At 33.2% G+C, this 19,412-nt stretch overlaps 1 protein-coding gene across 2 annotated transcripts; it reads right to left on the reverse strand.

The window, feature by feature from the left end:
• Positions 1–12,654: 12,654 nt before the first annotated feature.
• Positions 12,655–17,528, reverse strand: LOC139844172 (PHD finger protein ALFIN-LIKE 2-like). 2 transcript variants are annotated; one of them, XM_071834378.1, is made up of 11 exons: positions 17,334–17,528; positions 16,550–16,688; positions 16,105–16,179; positions 15,957–15,989; positions 15,136–15,358; positions 14,747–15,050; positions 14,570–14,643; positions 14,208–14,321; positions 13,648–13,854; positions 13,364–13,480; positions 12,655–13,049 (listed from the first exon to the last, which is right to left on the reverse strand). In XM_071834378.1, the coding sequence occupies exons 1-6, from the start codon at positions 17,355–17,357 to the stop codon at positions 15,029–15,031; spliced, it is 516 nt and encodes a 171-aa protein (XP_071690479.1). In that variant the 5' UTR covers positions 17,358–17,528; the 3' UTR covers positions 12,655–13,049; positions 13,364–13,480; positions 13,648–13,854; positions 14,208–14,321; positions 14,570–14,643; positions 14,747–15,028. The 2 variants fall into 2 exon arrangements, with proteins under 2 accessions (XP_071690479.1, XP_071690480.1); XM_071834379.1 differs by lacking the exons at positions 12,655–13,049; positions 13,364–13,480; positions 13,648–13,854 and adding an exon at positions 14,036–14,087.
• Positions 17,529–19,412: the final 1,884 nt, after the last annotated feature.

Consider the following 19,412-nt stretch of genomic DNA (forward strand, 5'->3'; position numbering starts at 1 on the left):
TTGTACTTTCTCGACGTGTGCTAGAACAGCATAGCAACCTTTTCTTATTAGTTTTTGTGCCTTCAAATTACTAATAAGATGTAGCTTCGTGTTGCCCTTTTCTCCGTACACCATTAAGGGTTTTCCTTTTTCTCGTATAATGCGAATTGCATTTTTGTAACAAACGATCTCCGCTTTCACTTCTTTCAACCAGTCCATACCGATTATCACATCAAAACTCCCTAACTCTACTGGTATCAAATCAATCTTAAATGTTTCGCTAACCAGTTTAATTTCTCGATTCCGACATATATTATCTGCTGAAATTAATTTACCATTTGCTAATTCGAGTAAAAATTTACTATCCAAAGGCGTCAATGGACAACTTAATTTAGCACAAAAATCTCTACTCATATAGCTTCTATCCGCACCCGAATCAAATAAAACGTAAGCAGATTTATTGTCAATAAGAAACGTACCCGTAACAAGCTCCGGGTCTTCCTGTGCCTCTACCGCATTAATATTGAAAACTCTTCCACGGCCTTGTCCATTCGTGTTCTCCTGGTTCGGGCAATTTCTAATAATGTGGCCTAGTTTTCCACATTTATAACAAACTACATTGGCATAACTTTCTCCGACACTACTTGCTCCGCCATTACTCGTTCCGACACCATTTGTTCCTTTCGTTCTATTAACCCCTGGTCCGTAGACCTCACACTTCGCCGCACTATGACCATTTCTTTTACACTTGTTGCAAAATTTGGTGCAGAACCCCGAGTGATTCTTTTCACACCTTTGGCATAGCTGCTTCTGATTGTTGTTGTTGTTGCGGTTATTATTGTTGTTGGGATGATTGTTGTAGTTGCTGTTGTTGTTGTTGTTGTTGTTGTTGGGCCGTTTGTTGTTGTTGCGATTGATGTTGCGATTGTTGGGATAATTGTTGCGATTATTGTTGTAATTGATGTTGTTGTTGTATTGGTGATTCTTATCACCGTTTTCCTCCCACTTTCTTTTGACTTGCTTCACATTGGCCTCTTCAGCAGTCTGTTCTTTAATTCTTTCTTCAATCTGGTTCACGAGCTTGTGAGCCATTCTACATGCCTGTTGTATGGAGGCGAGCTCGTGTGAACTTATATCTTCTTGGATTCTTTCCGGTAATCCTTTCACAAACGCGTCGATCTTCTCTTCCTCATCTTCGAATGCTCCTGGACACAATAGGCACAATTCTGTGAATCATCTTTCGTACGTGGTAATATCAAATCCTTGGGTTCGTAACCCTCTAAGTTCTGTCTTGAGCTTATTGACCTCAGTTCTGGGACGGTACTTCTCGTTCATCAAGTGCTTGAATGCTGACCACGGTAGTGCGTACGCATCGTCTTGTCCCACTTGCTCTAGATAGGTATTCCACCATGTTAACGCAGAACCTGTGAAGGTATGCGTAGCGTACTTTACTTTGTCCTCTTCAGTACACTTACTTATGGCAAACACCGATTCGACCTTCTCGGTCCACCGTTTCAATCCGATTGGTCCTTCGGTTCCATCAAATTCTAAAGGTTTGCAGGCAGTGAATTCTTTGTAGGTGCATCCTACACGATTTCCTGTACTGCTAGATCCAAGGTTATTGTTGGTATGTAGCGCAGCCTGTACTGCGGCTATATTTGAAGCTAGAAAAGTACGGAATTCCTCTTCATTCATATTCACGGTGTGTCGAGTAGTCGGTGCCATTTCCTTCAAAATAGTTAAATGGAACAAGTTAATCATACAGAATATTAAGAGTAGTTAATAGTATTTTGTAGCATAATATGAACTCATTTATAAAAGCTTTTTCTTCATATTAGCGTTTTATAAGTTTAAATTCGGGTAGTACCTACCCGTTAAGTTCATACTTAGTAGCTAATATACAATTCAACTACTACAATTCTATATGAAAAACTGATTGTAATAATATTTCGCGTTCAAACTTTTATACAATATTTTACAAACTTACAATACCGCTTATTTTACATAAAGCATGAAATATAGCACACAATAACTTTGATACAAGATAGTTGTGAAGACAATTCTAGCTAGTACACAAGTCGTTCGGCAAAGGCAATAAAGACACGTAATTCATACGTCCAGAAACAAGTCATGCATTCTGGTTTTACTAGGACTACTTCCCATCCTTGGTCTTGTGCAACATAACCGTTATGGCCGTTGATAAGACAGCGTGTTGTAACATCATCAAAGGGACGAGGGTTACGTAATGTCCAATAGTCCCGTAATAATCTAAAAACCTCATTTCTTACCCCAATTACCGAATCCATCACTTGTGGAAACGTTTTGTTTAATAGTTGTAGCCCGATGTTCTTGTTCTCACTTTGGTGAGAAGCGAACATTACTAATCCGTAAGCATAACATGCTTCTTTATGTTGCATGTTAGCCGCTTTTTCTAAATCACGAAGTCCAATATTCGGATATATTGAGTCAAAATAATTTCTTAACCCGTTGCGTAAAATAGCATTTGGGTTCCCCGCAATATATGCGTCAAAGTGAACACATCGTAACTTATGGGTTTCCCAATGTGATATCCCCCATCTTTCAAACGAAAGTCTCTTATAAACCAAGACATTCTTGGAACGTTCTTCGAATGTCTTACAAACTGATCTCGCCTTAAATAGTTGTGCCGAAGAATTCTGGCCGACTCTAGACAAGATTTCATCAATCATGTCTCCGGGTAGGTCTCTTAAAATATTGGGTTGTCTATCCATTTTGTGTTTTTAAACTGTAAAATAGACAAGAGTTAGATTCATAAAAAAAATACTTATTAATACAAGCAATTTTTACATATATCATAAAGCATAAGAACACTATATTCCATATATTACACCACGCGAATACAACTATCTTATTCCGACTCGCTCGTTTCTTCTTCTTCGGTTTTGGTTCGTTTTGCCAAGTTTCTAGGGATATATGATGTTCCCCTAATACGAGCCGTCGTTGTCCACATTGGTTTAGAAAAACCTGGTGGTTTAGAGGTTCCCGGGTCATTGTTACAACTTAAGGACTTCGGGGGTTGACGATACATATAAAGTTCATCGGGGTTGGAATTAGATTTCTCTATTTTTATGCCCTTTCCCTTATTATTTGCCTTTTTAAATTCAGTTGGGGTAATTTCTATAACATCATCGGAATTCTAGTCGAAATCCGATTCATCGGAGAATTGGTAATCCTCCCAATATTTTGCTTCCTTGGCGGAAACACCATTGACCATAATTAACTTTGGTCGGTTGGTTGACAATTTTCTTTTACTTAACCGTTTTATTATTTCCCCCACCGGTTCTATTTCTTCATCCGGTTCCGATTCTTCTTCCGGTTCCGATTCTTCTTCCGGTTCCGACTCTTCTTCCGGTTCCTCTTCGGGAACTTGTGAATCAGTCCACAAATCATTCCAATTTACATTTGACTCTTCATTATTATTAGGTGAGTCAATGGGACTTGTTCTAGAGGTAGGCATCTATCACATAATATCAAACACGTTAAGAGATTAATATATCACATAATATTCATATGTTAAAAATATATAGTTTCCAACAAAAATGTTAAGCAATCATTTTTAAAGAAAACACGGTCGAAGTCCAGACTCACTAATGCATCCTAACAAACTCGATAAGACACACTAATGCAAATTTTCTGGTTCTCTAAGACCAACGCTCGGATACCAACTGAAATGTCCCGTTCTTATTGATTAAAAACGTTCCATATTAATTGATTTCGTTGCGAGGTTTTGACCTCTATATGAGACGTTTTTCAAAGACTGCATTCATTTTTAAACAAACCATAACCTTTATTTCATCAATAAAGGTTTAAAAAGCTTTACGTAGATTATCAAATAATGATAATCTAAAATATCCTGTTTACACACGACCATTACATAATGGTTTACAATACAAATATGTTACAACAAAATAAGTTTCTTGAATGCAGTTTTTACACAATATCATACAAGCATGGACTCCAAATCTTGTCCTTATTTAAGTATGCGACAGCGGAAGCTCTTAATAATCACCTGAGAATAAACATGCTTAAAACGTCAACAAAAATGTTGGTGAGTTATAGGTTTAACCTATATATATCAAATCGTAACAATAGACCACAAGATTTCATATTTCAATACACATCCCATACATAGAGATAAAAATCATTCATATGGTGAACACCTGGTAACCGACAATAACAAGATGCATATATAAGAATATCCCCATCATTCCGGGACACCCTTCGGATATGATATAAATTTCGAAGTACTAAAGCATCCGGTACTTTGGATGGGGTTTGTTAGGCCCAATAGATCTATCTTTAGGATTCGCGTCAATTAGGGTGTCTGTTCCCTAATTCTTAGATTACCAGACTTAATAAAAAAGGGCATATTCGATTTCGATAATTCAACCATAGAATGTAGTTTCACGTACTTGTGTCTATTTTGTAAATCATTTATAAAACCTGCATGTATTCTCATCCCAAAAATATTAGATTTTAAAAGTGGGACTATAACTCACTTTCACGGATTTTTACTTCGTCGGGAAGTAAGACTTGGTCACTGGTTGATTCACGAACCTATAACAATATATACATATATATCAAAGTATGTTCAAAATATATTTACAACACTTTTAATATATTTTGGTGTTTTAAGTTTATTAAGTCAGCTGTCCTCGTTAGTAACCTACAACTAGTTGTCCACAGTTAGATGTACAGAAATAATTCGATAAATATTATCTTGAATCAATCCACGACCCAGTGTATACGTATCTCAGTATTGATCACAACTCAAACTATATATATTTTGGAATCAACCTCAACCCTGTATAGCTAACTCCAACATTCACATATAGAGTGTCTATGGTTGTTCCGAAATATATATAGATGTGTCGACATGATAGGTCGAAACATTGTATACGTGTCTATGGTATCTCAAGATTACATAATATACAATACAAGTTGATTAAGTTATGGTTGGAATAGATTTGTTACTAATTTTCACGTAGCTAAAATGAGAAAAATTATCCAATCTTGTTTTACCCATAACTTCTTCATTTTAAATCCGTTTTGAGTGAATCAAATTTCTATGGTTTCATATTGAACTCTATTTTATGAATCTAATCAGAAAAAGTATAGGTTTATAGTCGGAAAAATAAGTTACAAGTCATTTTTGTAAAGGTAGTCATTTCAGTCGAAAGAACGACGTCTAGATGACCATTTTAGAAAACATACTTCCACTTTGAGTTTAACCATAATTTTTGGATATAGTTTCATGTTCATAATAAAAATCATTTTCTCAGAATAACAACTTTTAAATCAAAGTTTATCATAGTTTTTAATTAACTAACCCAAAACAGCCCGCGGTGTTACTACGACGGCGTAAATCCGGTTTTACGGTGTTTTTCGTGTTTCCAGGTTTTAAATCATTAAGTTAGCATATCATATAGATATAGAACATGTGTTTAGTTGATTTTAAAAGTCAAGTTAGAAGGATTAACTTTTGTTTGCGAACAAGTTTAGAATTAACTAAACTATGTTCTAGTGATTACAAGTTTAAACCTTCGAATAAGATAGCTTTATATGTATGAATCGAATGATGTTATGAACATCATTACTACCTTAAGTTCCTTGGATGAACCTACTGGAAAAGAGAAAAATGGATCTAGCTTCAATGGATCCTTGGATGGCTCAAAGTTCTTGAAGCAAAATCATGACACGAAAACAAGTTCAAGTAAGATCATCACTTGAAATAAGATTGTTATAGTTATAGAAATTGAACCAAAGTTTGAATATGATTATTACCTTGTATTAGAATGATAACCTACTGTAAGAAACAAAGATTTCTTGAGGTTGGATGATCACCTTACAAGATTGGAAGTGAGCTAGCAAACTTGAAAGTATTCTTGATTTTATGAAACTAGAACTTTTGGAATTTATGAAGAACACTTAGAACTTGAAGATAGAACTTGAGAGAGTTCAATTAGATGAAGAAAATTGAAGAATGAAAGTGTTTGTAGGTGTTTTTGGTCGTTGGTGTATGGATTAGATATAAAGGATATGTAATTTTGTTTTCATGTAAATAAGTCATGAATGATTACTCATATTTTTGTAATCTTATGAGATATTTCATGCTAGTTGCCAAATGATGGTTCCCACATGTGTTAGGTGGCTCACATGGGCTGCTAAGAGCTGATCATTGGAGTGTATATACCAATAGTACATACATCTAAAAGCTGTGTATTGTATGAGTACGAATACGGGTGCATACGAGTAGAATTGTTAATGAAACTGAACGAGGATGTAATTGTAAGCATTTTTGTTAAGTAGAAGTATTTTGATAAGTGTATTGAAGTCTTTCAAAAGTGTATAAATACATATTAGAACACTACATGTATATACATTTTAACTGAGTCGTTAAGTCATCGTTAGTCGTTACATGTAAGTGTTGTTTTGAAACCTTTAGGTTAACGATCTTGTTAAATGTTGTTAACCCAATGTTTATAATATCAAATGAGATTTTAAATTATTATATTATCATGATATTATCATGTATGAATATCTCTTAATATGATATATATACATTAAATGTCTTTACAACGATAATCGTTACATATATGTCTCGTTTAAAAATCATTAAGTTAGTAGTCTTGTTTTTACATATGTAGTTCATTGTTAATATACTTTATGATATGTTTTCTTATCATAGTATCATGTTAACTATATATATATATATCCATATATATGTCATCATATAGTTTTTACAAGTTTTAACGTTCGTGAATCACCGGTCAACTTGGGTGGTCAATTGTCTATATGAAACATATTTCAATTAATCAAGTCTTAACAAGTTTGATTGCTTAACATGTTGGAAACATTTAATCATGTAAATATCAATCTCAATTAATATATATAAACATGGAAAAGTTCGGGTCACTACACTTTTGATACAAGTAATCTTCAATTTGCATCTTCCAAAAGCCAAAGTCTCTCCCATCGAATCGGTCGATTCTAAACTTCCCGTCTTCCGCCATCGTTCCCTTAATGAAACCTTGTGCTCTAATACCAGTTGTAAGGATATTAGGACCCAAAACAACGCAAGTGATTCAACAAGATCACTCACCGATAGTAATTCTACAAGATTACTAACCCACTTAATGAACGAAAGATTATAAATGCAAGAAATGTAAATCGACACAAGAGATAACGTGGTTATATGCAATCGTTGTGATTGCTTTAGTCCACGGACCAACTAGAGAATGTATTTACTGAATATTTGTGGTGTGTTTACAATGAGTTACAAGAGGGTCTATTTATAAGATGGTTTAAAGAGTAAGCTAAAAACAATTCCTTGAAGCTTCATGTGAGTTTCCTGACAGCTTCATGGAGGCTACATGTGAGTTTCCTGACAGCTTCGTGGAAGCTACATGTGAATTTCCTAACAACTTCGTGGAAGCTTCGTGTGAGTTTCCTGGAATCTTCCCTCTAATTGTTTAAAGTTCTCCATATCTCCAACACAAATAAACATAAAAATCGTTTTGTATAGTATTACCACGTTCTGTACATCCAGTTAGTGTGATTTATTTTATGTAAACGATCAAACAATAAACATGTTGATATTAACATCAATGACATATACCAACAGTCAACAACAATACGTGCTAAATAGTAAATGTATAATTTCAGCTCACAAATGAAACTATGAGGTTAGTAGTTGACCGTGGTATGTAGTGGCGAACTCAAAGTTTTTATATGTTAATTTCAATGAAGGGTTAATTTTATCAAGCTTATTTCCATACTTGAGTGCGGATCCGAGTTGATGGATGGATTTGGAGAATTAGTTGTTAACTCTTCGATCTGATACCATGAATAATCCAGCTTGAGGTGATGATCTACTAAAGGGTAGTTAAAGAGCCAATTTGGGAGAGAGGATTCACCATCATAGTTATAATTACTCATATTGCAAAACACATCACTAAATCACATCTCTTGGTTTCTTTGTCACCCAAAAAGTATATCTATGAAAATTCTCATTTTAAGGTTGTGGTATAGCCATAGTTGGAATTATCAAGATTCCTAATAAATTTTGTTTTTAAATGGAAACATTGACATTGAATAATCGCATTTGTCACCCACGGCCCCACGCACACGTTCCGACGAAAATCCGAATCGTTAACCGGGGGACATCGAACCACAATCCATACGGGCATGTGGTCTAGCCTTCGCAGGCCAGTAAAACTTATATATATGATCAATATATAACACCACTATTAGTGTTAAATTGGTTTAAAGAAATTAGTGGCATCCCTAAGGATCGAACTCATGACCCCTCTCTATCTCATGACTCAAGGACATGGGTGAACCGTTGGGCTATGCCCGCAAGTTCATAAGATTCCTAGTAATTACTTCCAATAATTCATCAATTTATTAAAGTTTGACTTAAGAAAAAAGTAGTTTCTTAAGTTAATGAAGAGTGTATGATGCGCAAATAATGGATTCAAGAATTGAGATCTCAATGGCTTAAAAATGACTTCATTGTGTAGATAACTAAACGTTTGGTACCAAAGGGCCTATTACCTAGCTGTATGTGAGGAGCCTATCAACCAAGAGGTGTGGGTTCAACCCTCATGGAGGCTTGTATTTATGTGTGATGCAAAATTGTCTTTCAAAAAGAACTAAACATTTGGTTGCTAATAGCTTTTCATCACTATTGTCTAAAGGAGTACTACTAAGGATGTGAAATAATTAACAACCATAAGCACTGAAAGATTGCAATATACCACTGATTTCAAATTCAACCCAAATTACTTAGGAATGGGTCAATTCAGCTAACCCTATTTTTAATAGTCATATTAATATCAATGGGCAAAACAAAATTCACAAATATACTAATAGAAAGAATATGGGACAAATGGGTCAATTAAGGGCAAAAGTCGCCGAATGTGTCTTATAATTCATACCCCGCGATTTCGCGGGATTTTCGAAGGGTATAATCAATTATGCTATAAAATTAAGTATATAAATTAAAAAACTATTATTAAGTCTAGATGAACATTAAACCAAATGTTTTATAGGGGTTTGAAATTTTTAAAGTTTCAAAATGTACTAACGAACTATTAATAAATCTATGATGAACATTATACCAAATATTAATTCGTCAGCCTATAGTAAGTTGAAACATTATATTTGTAATAAAATGCATAATATTATAATATATTTTTAATTATTTAGAAGATGCATGAAGTTTATGATTTAGTATACCTCATCCATAAAGTTGTGCATAATAGTAAGTTTCCAACTAAAATGACATATAATTGTAATAACTTGACACTCTCACTTCGTCTCCTTTATTCACAAAATATTTCTCTGTTAAAGTATTTGATATTGTGACTTCTAAATTTCTAAATTTTGTAGTAAGTGCAATCTCTTCGTTCGTAAGTTCAAATGTTAAAGATTTCATTTTTTTCAAGTTGAGGCCCAAAAACTTCAATATGATTGTTGATTAACTGTCACAATCAAGATTAAGTTAATGCATGTTAATCTCGAAATTGAAATATGAAAAAGTAGTTAATATAAAACCAATAATAATAAATAAGGTAAAGAAATAGTTTCGTGTACTTGCCTGTAGCATATCAGTTGGACGTAATCCATCAATCCGCATTATACACCGCTGAGTAGGACACATCCAAGTACCATAAGTAATACTAAAGACCTCAAATTTAGTAGCCAATTTTTTCAAATTAAGTAAGCTATAGAAATGTGATAATATGTTTTCGATAATCGGTAGAATGTCGTCTTCAATGAATTCTCCAATCAATTTTCTACGTAGTTGTAATCTACGTTAGTGATGTTCAGCAAACCAATCACTATACTTTTTGCTAAAGTTAATCGGATCTTCAGGAAATATTTAAACAAAAACTTAAAAGGTATACATAGTATTGTTTTATAAAAGATCGAAGTATATAAATTATATTAAATTAAGATGTACCACGATTGAGGTTTTGGTTCCTGGCAATCTGTAAATGTGATATAATACTTTAGTAATGTAATTGTAAATGGATTGAGAATTGAAAGTCATAAATTCGTATATTTTCTATTTTTTGGTGAACATGTATTAAAAAGTACCTTTTGTAGTAGTTCGTTTTTTAGTTGTATATCTTTGTTCAGTTGTATAACGTTTTCTTCCATCTTAGTGAAATACGTCTACAAAAATAAAATATATAATTGTAAGTTAATTATAACAGTTTGAAATTGACAATTACTATTGTCATTCTAACAATTGGAACCTGTTTTTATAGCGGTGTTTCATAACTGCTTATCTCTTCTTTGTTTTTTTTCTTCTTTCTCCAAATTTTATAAAAAATACATATTAGTTATATTTGACTCACGTAAATGTAGTTAGATTAAATTATTACAATTTTTGTAATCTCTTAATTTATAACCGAATCCCTAAACCCTATACATTAAACTCTAAACCTTAAACCCTATATCTAAACCCTAAACCATAAACCTTAAACCACTCCTAAACCCTAAACCACCAACCCTTTACCCTACACACTAAACCCTAAACCCTGAACTCTAAACCCTAAACCATATACCCTAAACCCTAAACCTTAAATTCTAAAATCTAAACCTTAAACACTAAACCCTAAACCCTACACTCTAAACCATATACCCTAAACCCTATACACTAAACCTTAAACCCTAAATCTTATACACTAAACCCTAAACTCTATATCTATACTCTAAACCATAAATTGTAAAAACTAAACCCTAAGCCCTAAATTATATACCCTAAACCATACATTCTAAAATCTAAACTTTAAACCTTAAAGTGTAAACCATAAACCCTATACACTAAACTCTAAACCCTATATCTAAACCCTAAATCAACCTTAAACCTTAAACCTTAAACCATCAACCCTTAACCCTATACACTAAACCCTAAACCCTAAACCCTATACCCTAAACCATAAATTCTAAAATCTAAACCTTAAACTCTAAAACCTAAACCCTATACACTAAACAAACCCTATATCTAAACCCTAAACACTAAACCATAAACCATAAACCATAAAACCCTAAACTCTAAACCCAAAACTTTATACCATAAAATCTAAAAACTAAACCCTAAACTCTAAAGTCTAAACTCTAAACCCAAAACCGTTAACCCTAAACCCTAAACACTAAACCGTAAACCCTATACACTAAAACCTAAACCATAAACCCTAAATCATAAATTCTAGAATCTTAACCCTAAACCCTAAATAGCAATTCCTAAACCTTAAACCATTAACTTTCAACGTTAATCCTTTTTATCCATTAAGCTTAAACCCTATACACTAACTTTAAACCTTAAACCCTATATCTAAACCCTAAACCACCAACCTTTTACCCTACACACTAAACCCTAAACACTAAACCTTAAATTCTAAACCATATACCCTAAACCCTAAACCTTAAATTCTAAAATCTAAACCCTAAACCCTAAACTCTAAACCCTAAAACATATACCCTAAACCCTATACACTAAACCATAAACTCTAAACCCTAAATCCTATACACTAAACCCTAAACCCTATATGTATACTCTAAACCATAAATTATAAAAACTAAACCCTAAGCCCTAAACCCTATACCCTAAACCCTAAACCATAAATTTTAAAATCTAAACCTTAAATCTTAAAGTCTAAACCATAAACCCTAAACACTAAACCCTAAACCCTATATCTAAACCCTAAACCCTTAATCCTAAACACTAAACCCTAAACTCTATACACTAAACATTAAACCCTAAACCCTATATCCAAACCCCAAACCCTTAATCCTAAACCACTAACCCTTAACCCTACATACTAAACCCTAAACTCTAAACTATAAATTCTAAAATCTAAACCCTAAACCCTAAAATCTAAAACCAAAACCCTATACACTAAACCCTATATACTAAACTCTAAACTTTAAACCCTATATCTAAACCCTAAACACTAAACCCTAAACTATAAACCATAAAACCCTAAACTTTATACCATAAATTCTAAAAACTAAACCCTAAACTCTAAAGCCTAAACTCTAAACCCTAAACCCTTAACCCTTAACCCTAAACCTTAAACCATTAACACTAAACCGCAAACCCTATACATTAAACCTTAAAGCATAAATTCTAAAATCTTAACCCTAAATCCTAAATTGTAAACCATAAACCGTAAACCCTAAATAGCAATTCCTAAACCTTAAACCATTAACTATTAACGTTAATCCTTTTTATCAATTGAGCTTATATCAGTTGTCAAAATGAATTTAGTTTGTACTATAAGTATATATAGTTACAGAAATACAAAAAAATATTCAAAATATATTTAACCATAGAACATTTACATCTGAGTCAAATACGTCTCAAGACTTTCTTATAAACAACATTCTTGGTGGTATTTGAATCATTCCCATTGTCGTCCAATATGATTGGTTTAAATCCATTTTTTGTAGTCAATACGCATGTCTGCAATGATTGTTTATTCATTTTATTGAAAGAAGTAAATACATATTAATAATTTTTGTAATATGATGTATATGCTACATGACAAATGTAATGTGTCATAACTTGTTTTTTTTTTTTTTTTTGTCATCACAATGTAAGATGAAAAGTATGGTGTAGGAAAATGTTTTGGATTGAACAATTCAGATTAAGAAAAATGTATTCGGTCATATGAAACACAACACCAGATTAAATGTGTTACATAGCAATGCTATAGCCATTTACATGACAGCTTGAAGATTGACAATGTATTCCCATAACATGATTGCAATGCTATAGGCATTTACATGGCCATGCTTCTTATATCCATGGCTATTACTAAAATCGCAAATAACATTTATACAAATTACATAGCAAGGATTGTAAACACACGAAATGGTTGAAAAAGGGATTGGCAATGTTGGAAATTGCTATATGCATTTTTCGTCAAATACTTTCTTAAGCAATCCTTGATCCCTTCCCCATCGTGGATATTCATGTCAAGCAAAACCATTTTGACACTTAGTAAAGTTGATCCCTGCACAAAGCCACAAACATTAATCTCGTAGTAAAACGTGATGTCTTATTCATCTAATTCATTTCCAACATGATCTAGATCACAGTTGCTTAATATTAAAGCAGAAAGTTGAAACCCCTTTGAGACTTCATTTCCTACCGATTGAATATCTAGATCACGACTGCTCAATGACAAATAGCTTAAGATTAATTTGTATTCTAGACAAATAAAGGATCAACATTGAGCAGTGTAGAGTGGTTAAATTATCAAAAGGATAAAAGCAAGACGGAAAAATGACAAACATCTCAAAAAGAGTTCTAGCCAACCAAACTTACCCGACCCATTTCAACTGCTGCTACTAAAAAATGACGATTTCAACCCTGACTCATTTCCACCGGTCTCATTTCAATGACTTACACAACTTGTCCAACTGCCCATTTTGTGACCACAACCTGAAACAAATACAAAAAGGAACATAAAATCAAATATTACATAATCATAATATTTGCCAACAGAAACGCAAAAATTGGATTGCAAATGAAAAAGGAAAATTCCTTTTTATTTAAGATTTAAGCTAGGAAAAAATAAAAATAAAGGCAAAAAGATAGTGGATGCACACATTGAGGGCTCGCGGTTAGATCATACAACTTATCTTTCATCATGCCATCACCATCATTAGATTCAAGCATTCCAATGGCAGACAACGAATGATACTTATTATCTCTTGTAGTAGCCTTTAGCTGAATATTTGATTCCAGCCTTACTTCAACTTGATGAGACGGTTGTAAGCCAATTCTTCTTTACGACCATTTCTATCCCCTAAAAACTAAAAAAGAACATCATAGGATAAGTGAATGTTTTGACTTTTTGAATGTTCTAAGCCTGCAATTTCAACCAATGTTAAAGCGGCACAAAACCAAAAACATCTATATGAATACTTTCAACTTCAATATAAATATCATTACAATTACAATAAACTACACTTAGCCATAAGGCCATATTTATGTCCCTTTGTAGAGCATTTTGCTTGAGAAAACGTCTCAGCAAGACGGGCTGCATCTGTATTTGATGTTACCACTTTGATTTTAATAAACAAAATGTGAAATTTATTAACTATAAAAACAAGAAGTCTAATGATGAACATTTGAACACTATCACACAATTTTAGTTGTTGCATACCTCCAATAATGACAAGTCCATCTAACTTCAAGGCCTTACACGTGTTCATTGCAGAATTGACTTGTTCCGTTGTTCTAATTTGGTCTTTTGTTCGACCCAATAAGTCGTAACCACCTAAAGATCACTCAAACAGTCATAAAGCATTATGACAGGTGGTAGTGTATCCCATAAACTTATATATCATTTCACAAATTATGGAAAGGTTCAGATAAAAAGTGTTTTGGGTCAACACAACATGGCCCCTGTCAAAAATCAACACTGTGAGCCATTAACAACCCCACCAGACCAACCCATTTTGCCACCTGTAGCTAACTTACTTCAAAAAGGAAAAAAAATCATAAATCTTTTTTCTTGCAATATACCTTGATTTTTGTAGGTAGCAAGAACATCGGCTGTGATTTCAAGTGTCCGTTGAGCAAATAAACTTCAGAACCACCTAATGACATCCATTAAATAATTATTTTTATGATTTCTCAATCGTGAGACTATAACATATTCACAAGTATAAAACAAATAAAACAAAAACAAACATTACTTACTGAGAAATCCAACCAAAATACTTTTAGAATTGTGAAGTTTGAGAGCTTCATGTAGGCCCCATACAACATTACGTCCTCCAGGAGATTGCCTCCCACAAAATATCAATCCAACTATGAAAGATGATAATCAACAACCGTGTATTTGTATACCTAATTTTTCCTTTTTTTCACCGGCTGTCAAAGAGGAAGCGTGATTGGTGAAGAAGAATAGCAGTTATAAAGCCCTTAATTTTTGTTGGTTTGACGTCAGGGAAGAGATGCGTCTTTTCAAAAATTACAAAATTACGAAGCGATACGAAAAGAACTACACAAAAGGATAAAAACCTGCATAAGTGAATGGAGAGAGACTGAACCAATGTACATCAATAGTAAATAAAAAAGCAAATCACCTTTCACTTCGATTCAAATGGGCACCAAGATAAAACGCAACAGAAAGCAACCAATAATCACTATGAACTGCAACCAAAGAGAACCAGTCTTTACGGTTCATACCATCTCTTGCGAAATTGATTCCAAGCGCTGGTTCAGGAAGTTCCAGTGGAACCTCCTCCGCATGAAGAGTAACTTCCCAGTTTTCAATTGGGTGTCCATACAGACACAGGTTGTCTTTGTCTGAAAACACAAAAAACATACACTAAAAAGTATTAATTTATAGAAAGAATTTTAACCAACATTGAAAAGTTTAATTTTAAGTTTAAAATTTCAAGTTATTTGCAAAGACATTAAACTGCGTAAGATCATGATTATATTCATCATATGCTTCACATGTTACCAATTTTCACTCCCAATAAAAAAAAAGTTCATTGACAGAACAACTTTCTTTTAAAACATTTAATTAACATGATTAAGCTAATTTGTGTATTGCAATTGTGATACTATATCATATTTACAACAGATACTCTTTGCATACAAGGGTTTGAACACGAATTCAATTCAATTAACAAGTTTAATCCCAAAAAATCTTGAATTTAACACATTAAAGTTGACTGTCTTGACTCACGAATAAAGCAATTTGACCAAAAAACAAAATTCGTAAATTCACACATACCTATTTGTGCGTAACAATAGCTGACCTAATTTTTTTTGTTTATGATGTTATAGCATTAAGATAACATACGCAACACAAAAACAAACAAAACGGCAACAGAATGTATCTAAAGAAGAAAAGTAAATAAAAAGCCTAAAAATCTCGAATTGAAAGAAAGTATACCGGGATTACAAAGTCCATAGAAGTCATCGACATCTGAGTAAATCAAATTAAAACATGGATTCGAAAGTAAGTAACTTGAAACAAAAAGAGGGATTTTTTATGGATTAAAATTAGGGTTAGGTTTAATAAAAAAATTTATAAGTAGTACCATGAGTTAGGGCACGAACGATGCCGGAACGACAACTGCTATAATCTTTGAAGATATCTTCTACTATTCGAAGACCTGCAGCCATGTCCGTACAAAAAAAAAAAATTGAATCAAATTGAATTTTGAAGTATTGAAAGAAGATTGAGTATTCTATTTCTCTTATCTGTTTTTGACGAAGGGGATTTGACTAAAAAGAAAATTAGAAAAATGCAAAAGGTAGATAGGTGTATTCAGCAATGCAGAAGATGAAGATTAAGAGGTGTATCCTAAAATAAACCTCCGTCGTTGGAGGAAGAAGTCCATATTATATCTTCTAGGTTTGCTATGCAACTAATCCCAAATTACCCCACTAAGGCAAAGAGATGTACCAAACGTACGGAACCTTTCTATATCTATATAAGTATTAAATATAAACAAGATTGAATGTTTTACAATAAAACCGAACCTGCTACTTCAGCTATTTTCAAATTCTCATGCAAAATGAATCGTACAGCCACTAAGGCCAGAATTAGAGTTGTAAAGCTTAATATCATACAACAAACTTCAACAAATGAATAAACCAAATCTAGCCAACTTATTTCAACCTGCACCAAAATGACACATTTTAGTCTGTCAGATTTGGGACGAACGATATTTTCAATGCTATTGAATAGTTTCTGGAACCATGTCTTATCATCTTAAGTTTTTTAGATAATGATAACACGTTATGACCCGTTATCTAACTTGCCGGACCCACCCATTTTGAAAACTATATTCTTAGTTAATGTATAAGCTGATATTGAAAATGAATTGGAGTACATGAGTTTTTTTCTTTGTCAAACCTAAAAAGGTGAATTGGAGTACATGAGTAAAACATAACATTATCTCATTAATCATCACTACAAAACACCTATTGGTCAGAATACTCATAACAGGGCGAAGCCCATTAACATACCTAAAGGCGCCGACTGACTTTATTTTCGTATAATTCGAGTAATAACTTTTTATTCTAAAACCCCTCGAGACTAAAAAAATGTCATTCGGTTCATGATGCTCACGTACCAATAACTTGACCAGGTGAACCCTGAATCAGAACTTCAAAAAGTTTGAGGTTCTTTTTTATCGATGAACAAGGGTTGTGACCCGATGTCTATTTACATTATTAATTTTACTAAATAATATTTGCTTGAGATTTCCTATAAGTTGCATAGATCTAAACGAAGAGGATAATATATCAAAGAACTACTTACAAGATCTGCTTGGTAGCTTTCCATACGGTGGAGGCACCCAAGATGCTGAAAACAGCGATGGAGAATATCAGATTTATGATCAATACAGTGATGAAAACGAGTACGATCTATTGAGGCGACTATGATTTTGAGGCGACTATGATTTTGGGGAGAAAATTAGGTTTTTTTCTGTAGTTTGAACGGAATGAATGAAGGAAATTGTGAAACAACCCTATTTTCTATGTGTCATGATTTTATAATTGTAAGTGTATTTCAGTTATGTAAAATTGATTTATTAACTAATTTTTTTAGTGAATGATTAAGGACCGTTGGATCAAGGTTATTATAATATAATTTTCTAATTTAATAGTAATTAAAAGAGTTTTAAAAATATTTATTAGCTAATCGAGACCCTCTTTTAATGTATACAGTGATTACACATCCATTTGACATACTAATACTAACTATCTTTTAAAAAGTAAATGAATTTCAAAACAATAGTTTCTACCTTGTACAAGATCCTGCATTTTGACTCATTACCCAACCAAGTTGACCCATCCATTTGAGTATTTTGCCACATATACATATTAAAGCTACCTTGTAGCCATGAGTACGTAGGCTGTAGGCACTCGTTAGCTTCAAAAATTAACAAATTAAATATTACTACAAATATACAAATTGATTGATAGCTACCACCTGCACACCACAGAAATACAAAACAATTATCATAATTCACGTGCAAAAAAAATTTTGTTGGAGTATCCTAACTGATCCACGAACCAGACAGTCGAGTTTCAATACTACTTGCAGATACTAGTTATTAGCATTATTGGGTATGTCGTAATAAGATTGAAGATGATACTCTTTGAAAATTTCACATTGTTTGACCCATCTCTGTTTTAGCCAATGTTTTGTAATTTATCTGTTTAAGATCAAACACAACCATAATTACACATCTGTTAAACGCAATTTAAAATAAGATCACTAACATGAACAAGTTCAATTTCATGATACTAAAATTAATGTCCCGTAAGTTATTAGCTTACTTGAGCTTTCAGCTTGTTTGACCCATCTCTATTTTACCAATATTTTTTATTCGGCCTGTTTAAGATCAAAGAAAACCATAATCATAGATTTACAAGGACACTACTAGACATTGTCACATCAATCTCAAACTGTACTTCCTAAGTGTATTCACTAAATTATTCAATTCAGTTGTTCAACGCAAGTTTCGTGAATAACCAAATACACAAACTCAATGAGAATACATTCACATACTCCGTATATGATAAGCTGCTCAAAAAGACGTACTTTCCAAGTGCCTTTTTGTTGGGAAATTACGGTCTCACTAATTCCCACCACCCAGCCCAACAATAATAGTAAAGAAATAAAAACAATACACAACACAAGATTTAACGTGGAAACTCCAAAACAGGAGAAAAACCACCGGCCCCCAAAGAGAGAAATACACTATATCACAAATTGTTACAATGATATAGACGACTCTCTTAAGTCAACTACACTCTCCAAAATATTTAGCTAATACAACTCTCAAACAAGGGTAAGAAATAAATAAATAATCAAATACTTAAAGTGTATTGATTGGTGCAATTTGGAATGAAGACTTAACCCCTCTTTTATAACCAAGCAAGTCCTCTTCAACTTTTTCCTCCCACCTATGTGGGATAACATCCTTCACAAATACTCTGCAACCATATCCAATTCTTCTAACCAAAACTATATCCAACAAATCTCCACCTTTTGGATAGAAGAAGATAACCATGCTTCCATATTGCAAGGATAACTGATGTAGACGCTTCCTCGACGACCACTTCAAGATCCTCATCTTCATGTCGTTGACATTATCTCCCAAGAGACAAAACTTGCATCTTCATCGAACATTGTCAAGACTCGACAATCATTGTCATAATAGACAATCATAACTCTAAACAAAATTATCATACCCCACCATAAAGAGTATCACACTTAGAATATCACATTCCAAGCATTTCACCTCGGCACATGTTGTATAACCAGCTGAACAGTTATGGTGCAACTTCCTGTTTGGCTTTCCCTGGAAGTTTCATCAGCTACAACATC

This window comes from Rutidosis leptorrhynchoides, chromosome 4, assembly GCF_046630445.1.
Source record: "Rutidosis leptorrhynchoides isolate AG116_Rl617_1_P2 chromosome 4, CSIRO_AGI_Rlap_v1, whole genome shotgun sequence".
NCBI classification, from domain to species: domain Eukaryota; kingdom Viridiplantae; phylum Streptophyta; class Magnoliopsida; order Asterales; family Asteraceae; genus Rutidosis; species Rutidosis leptorrhynchoides.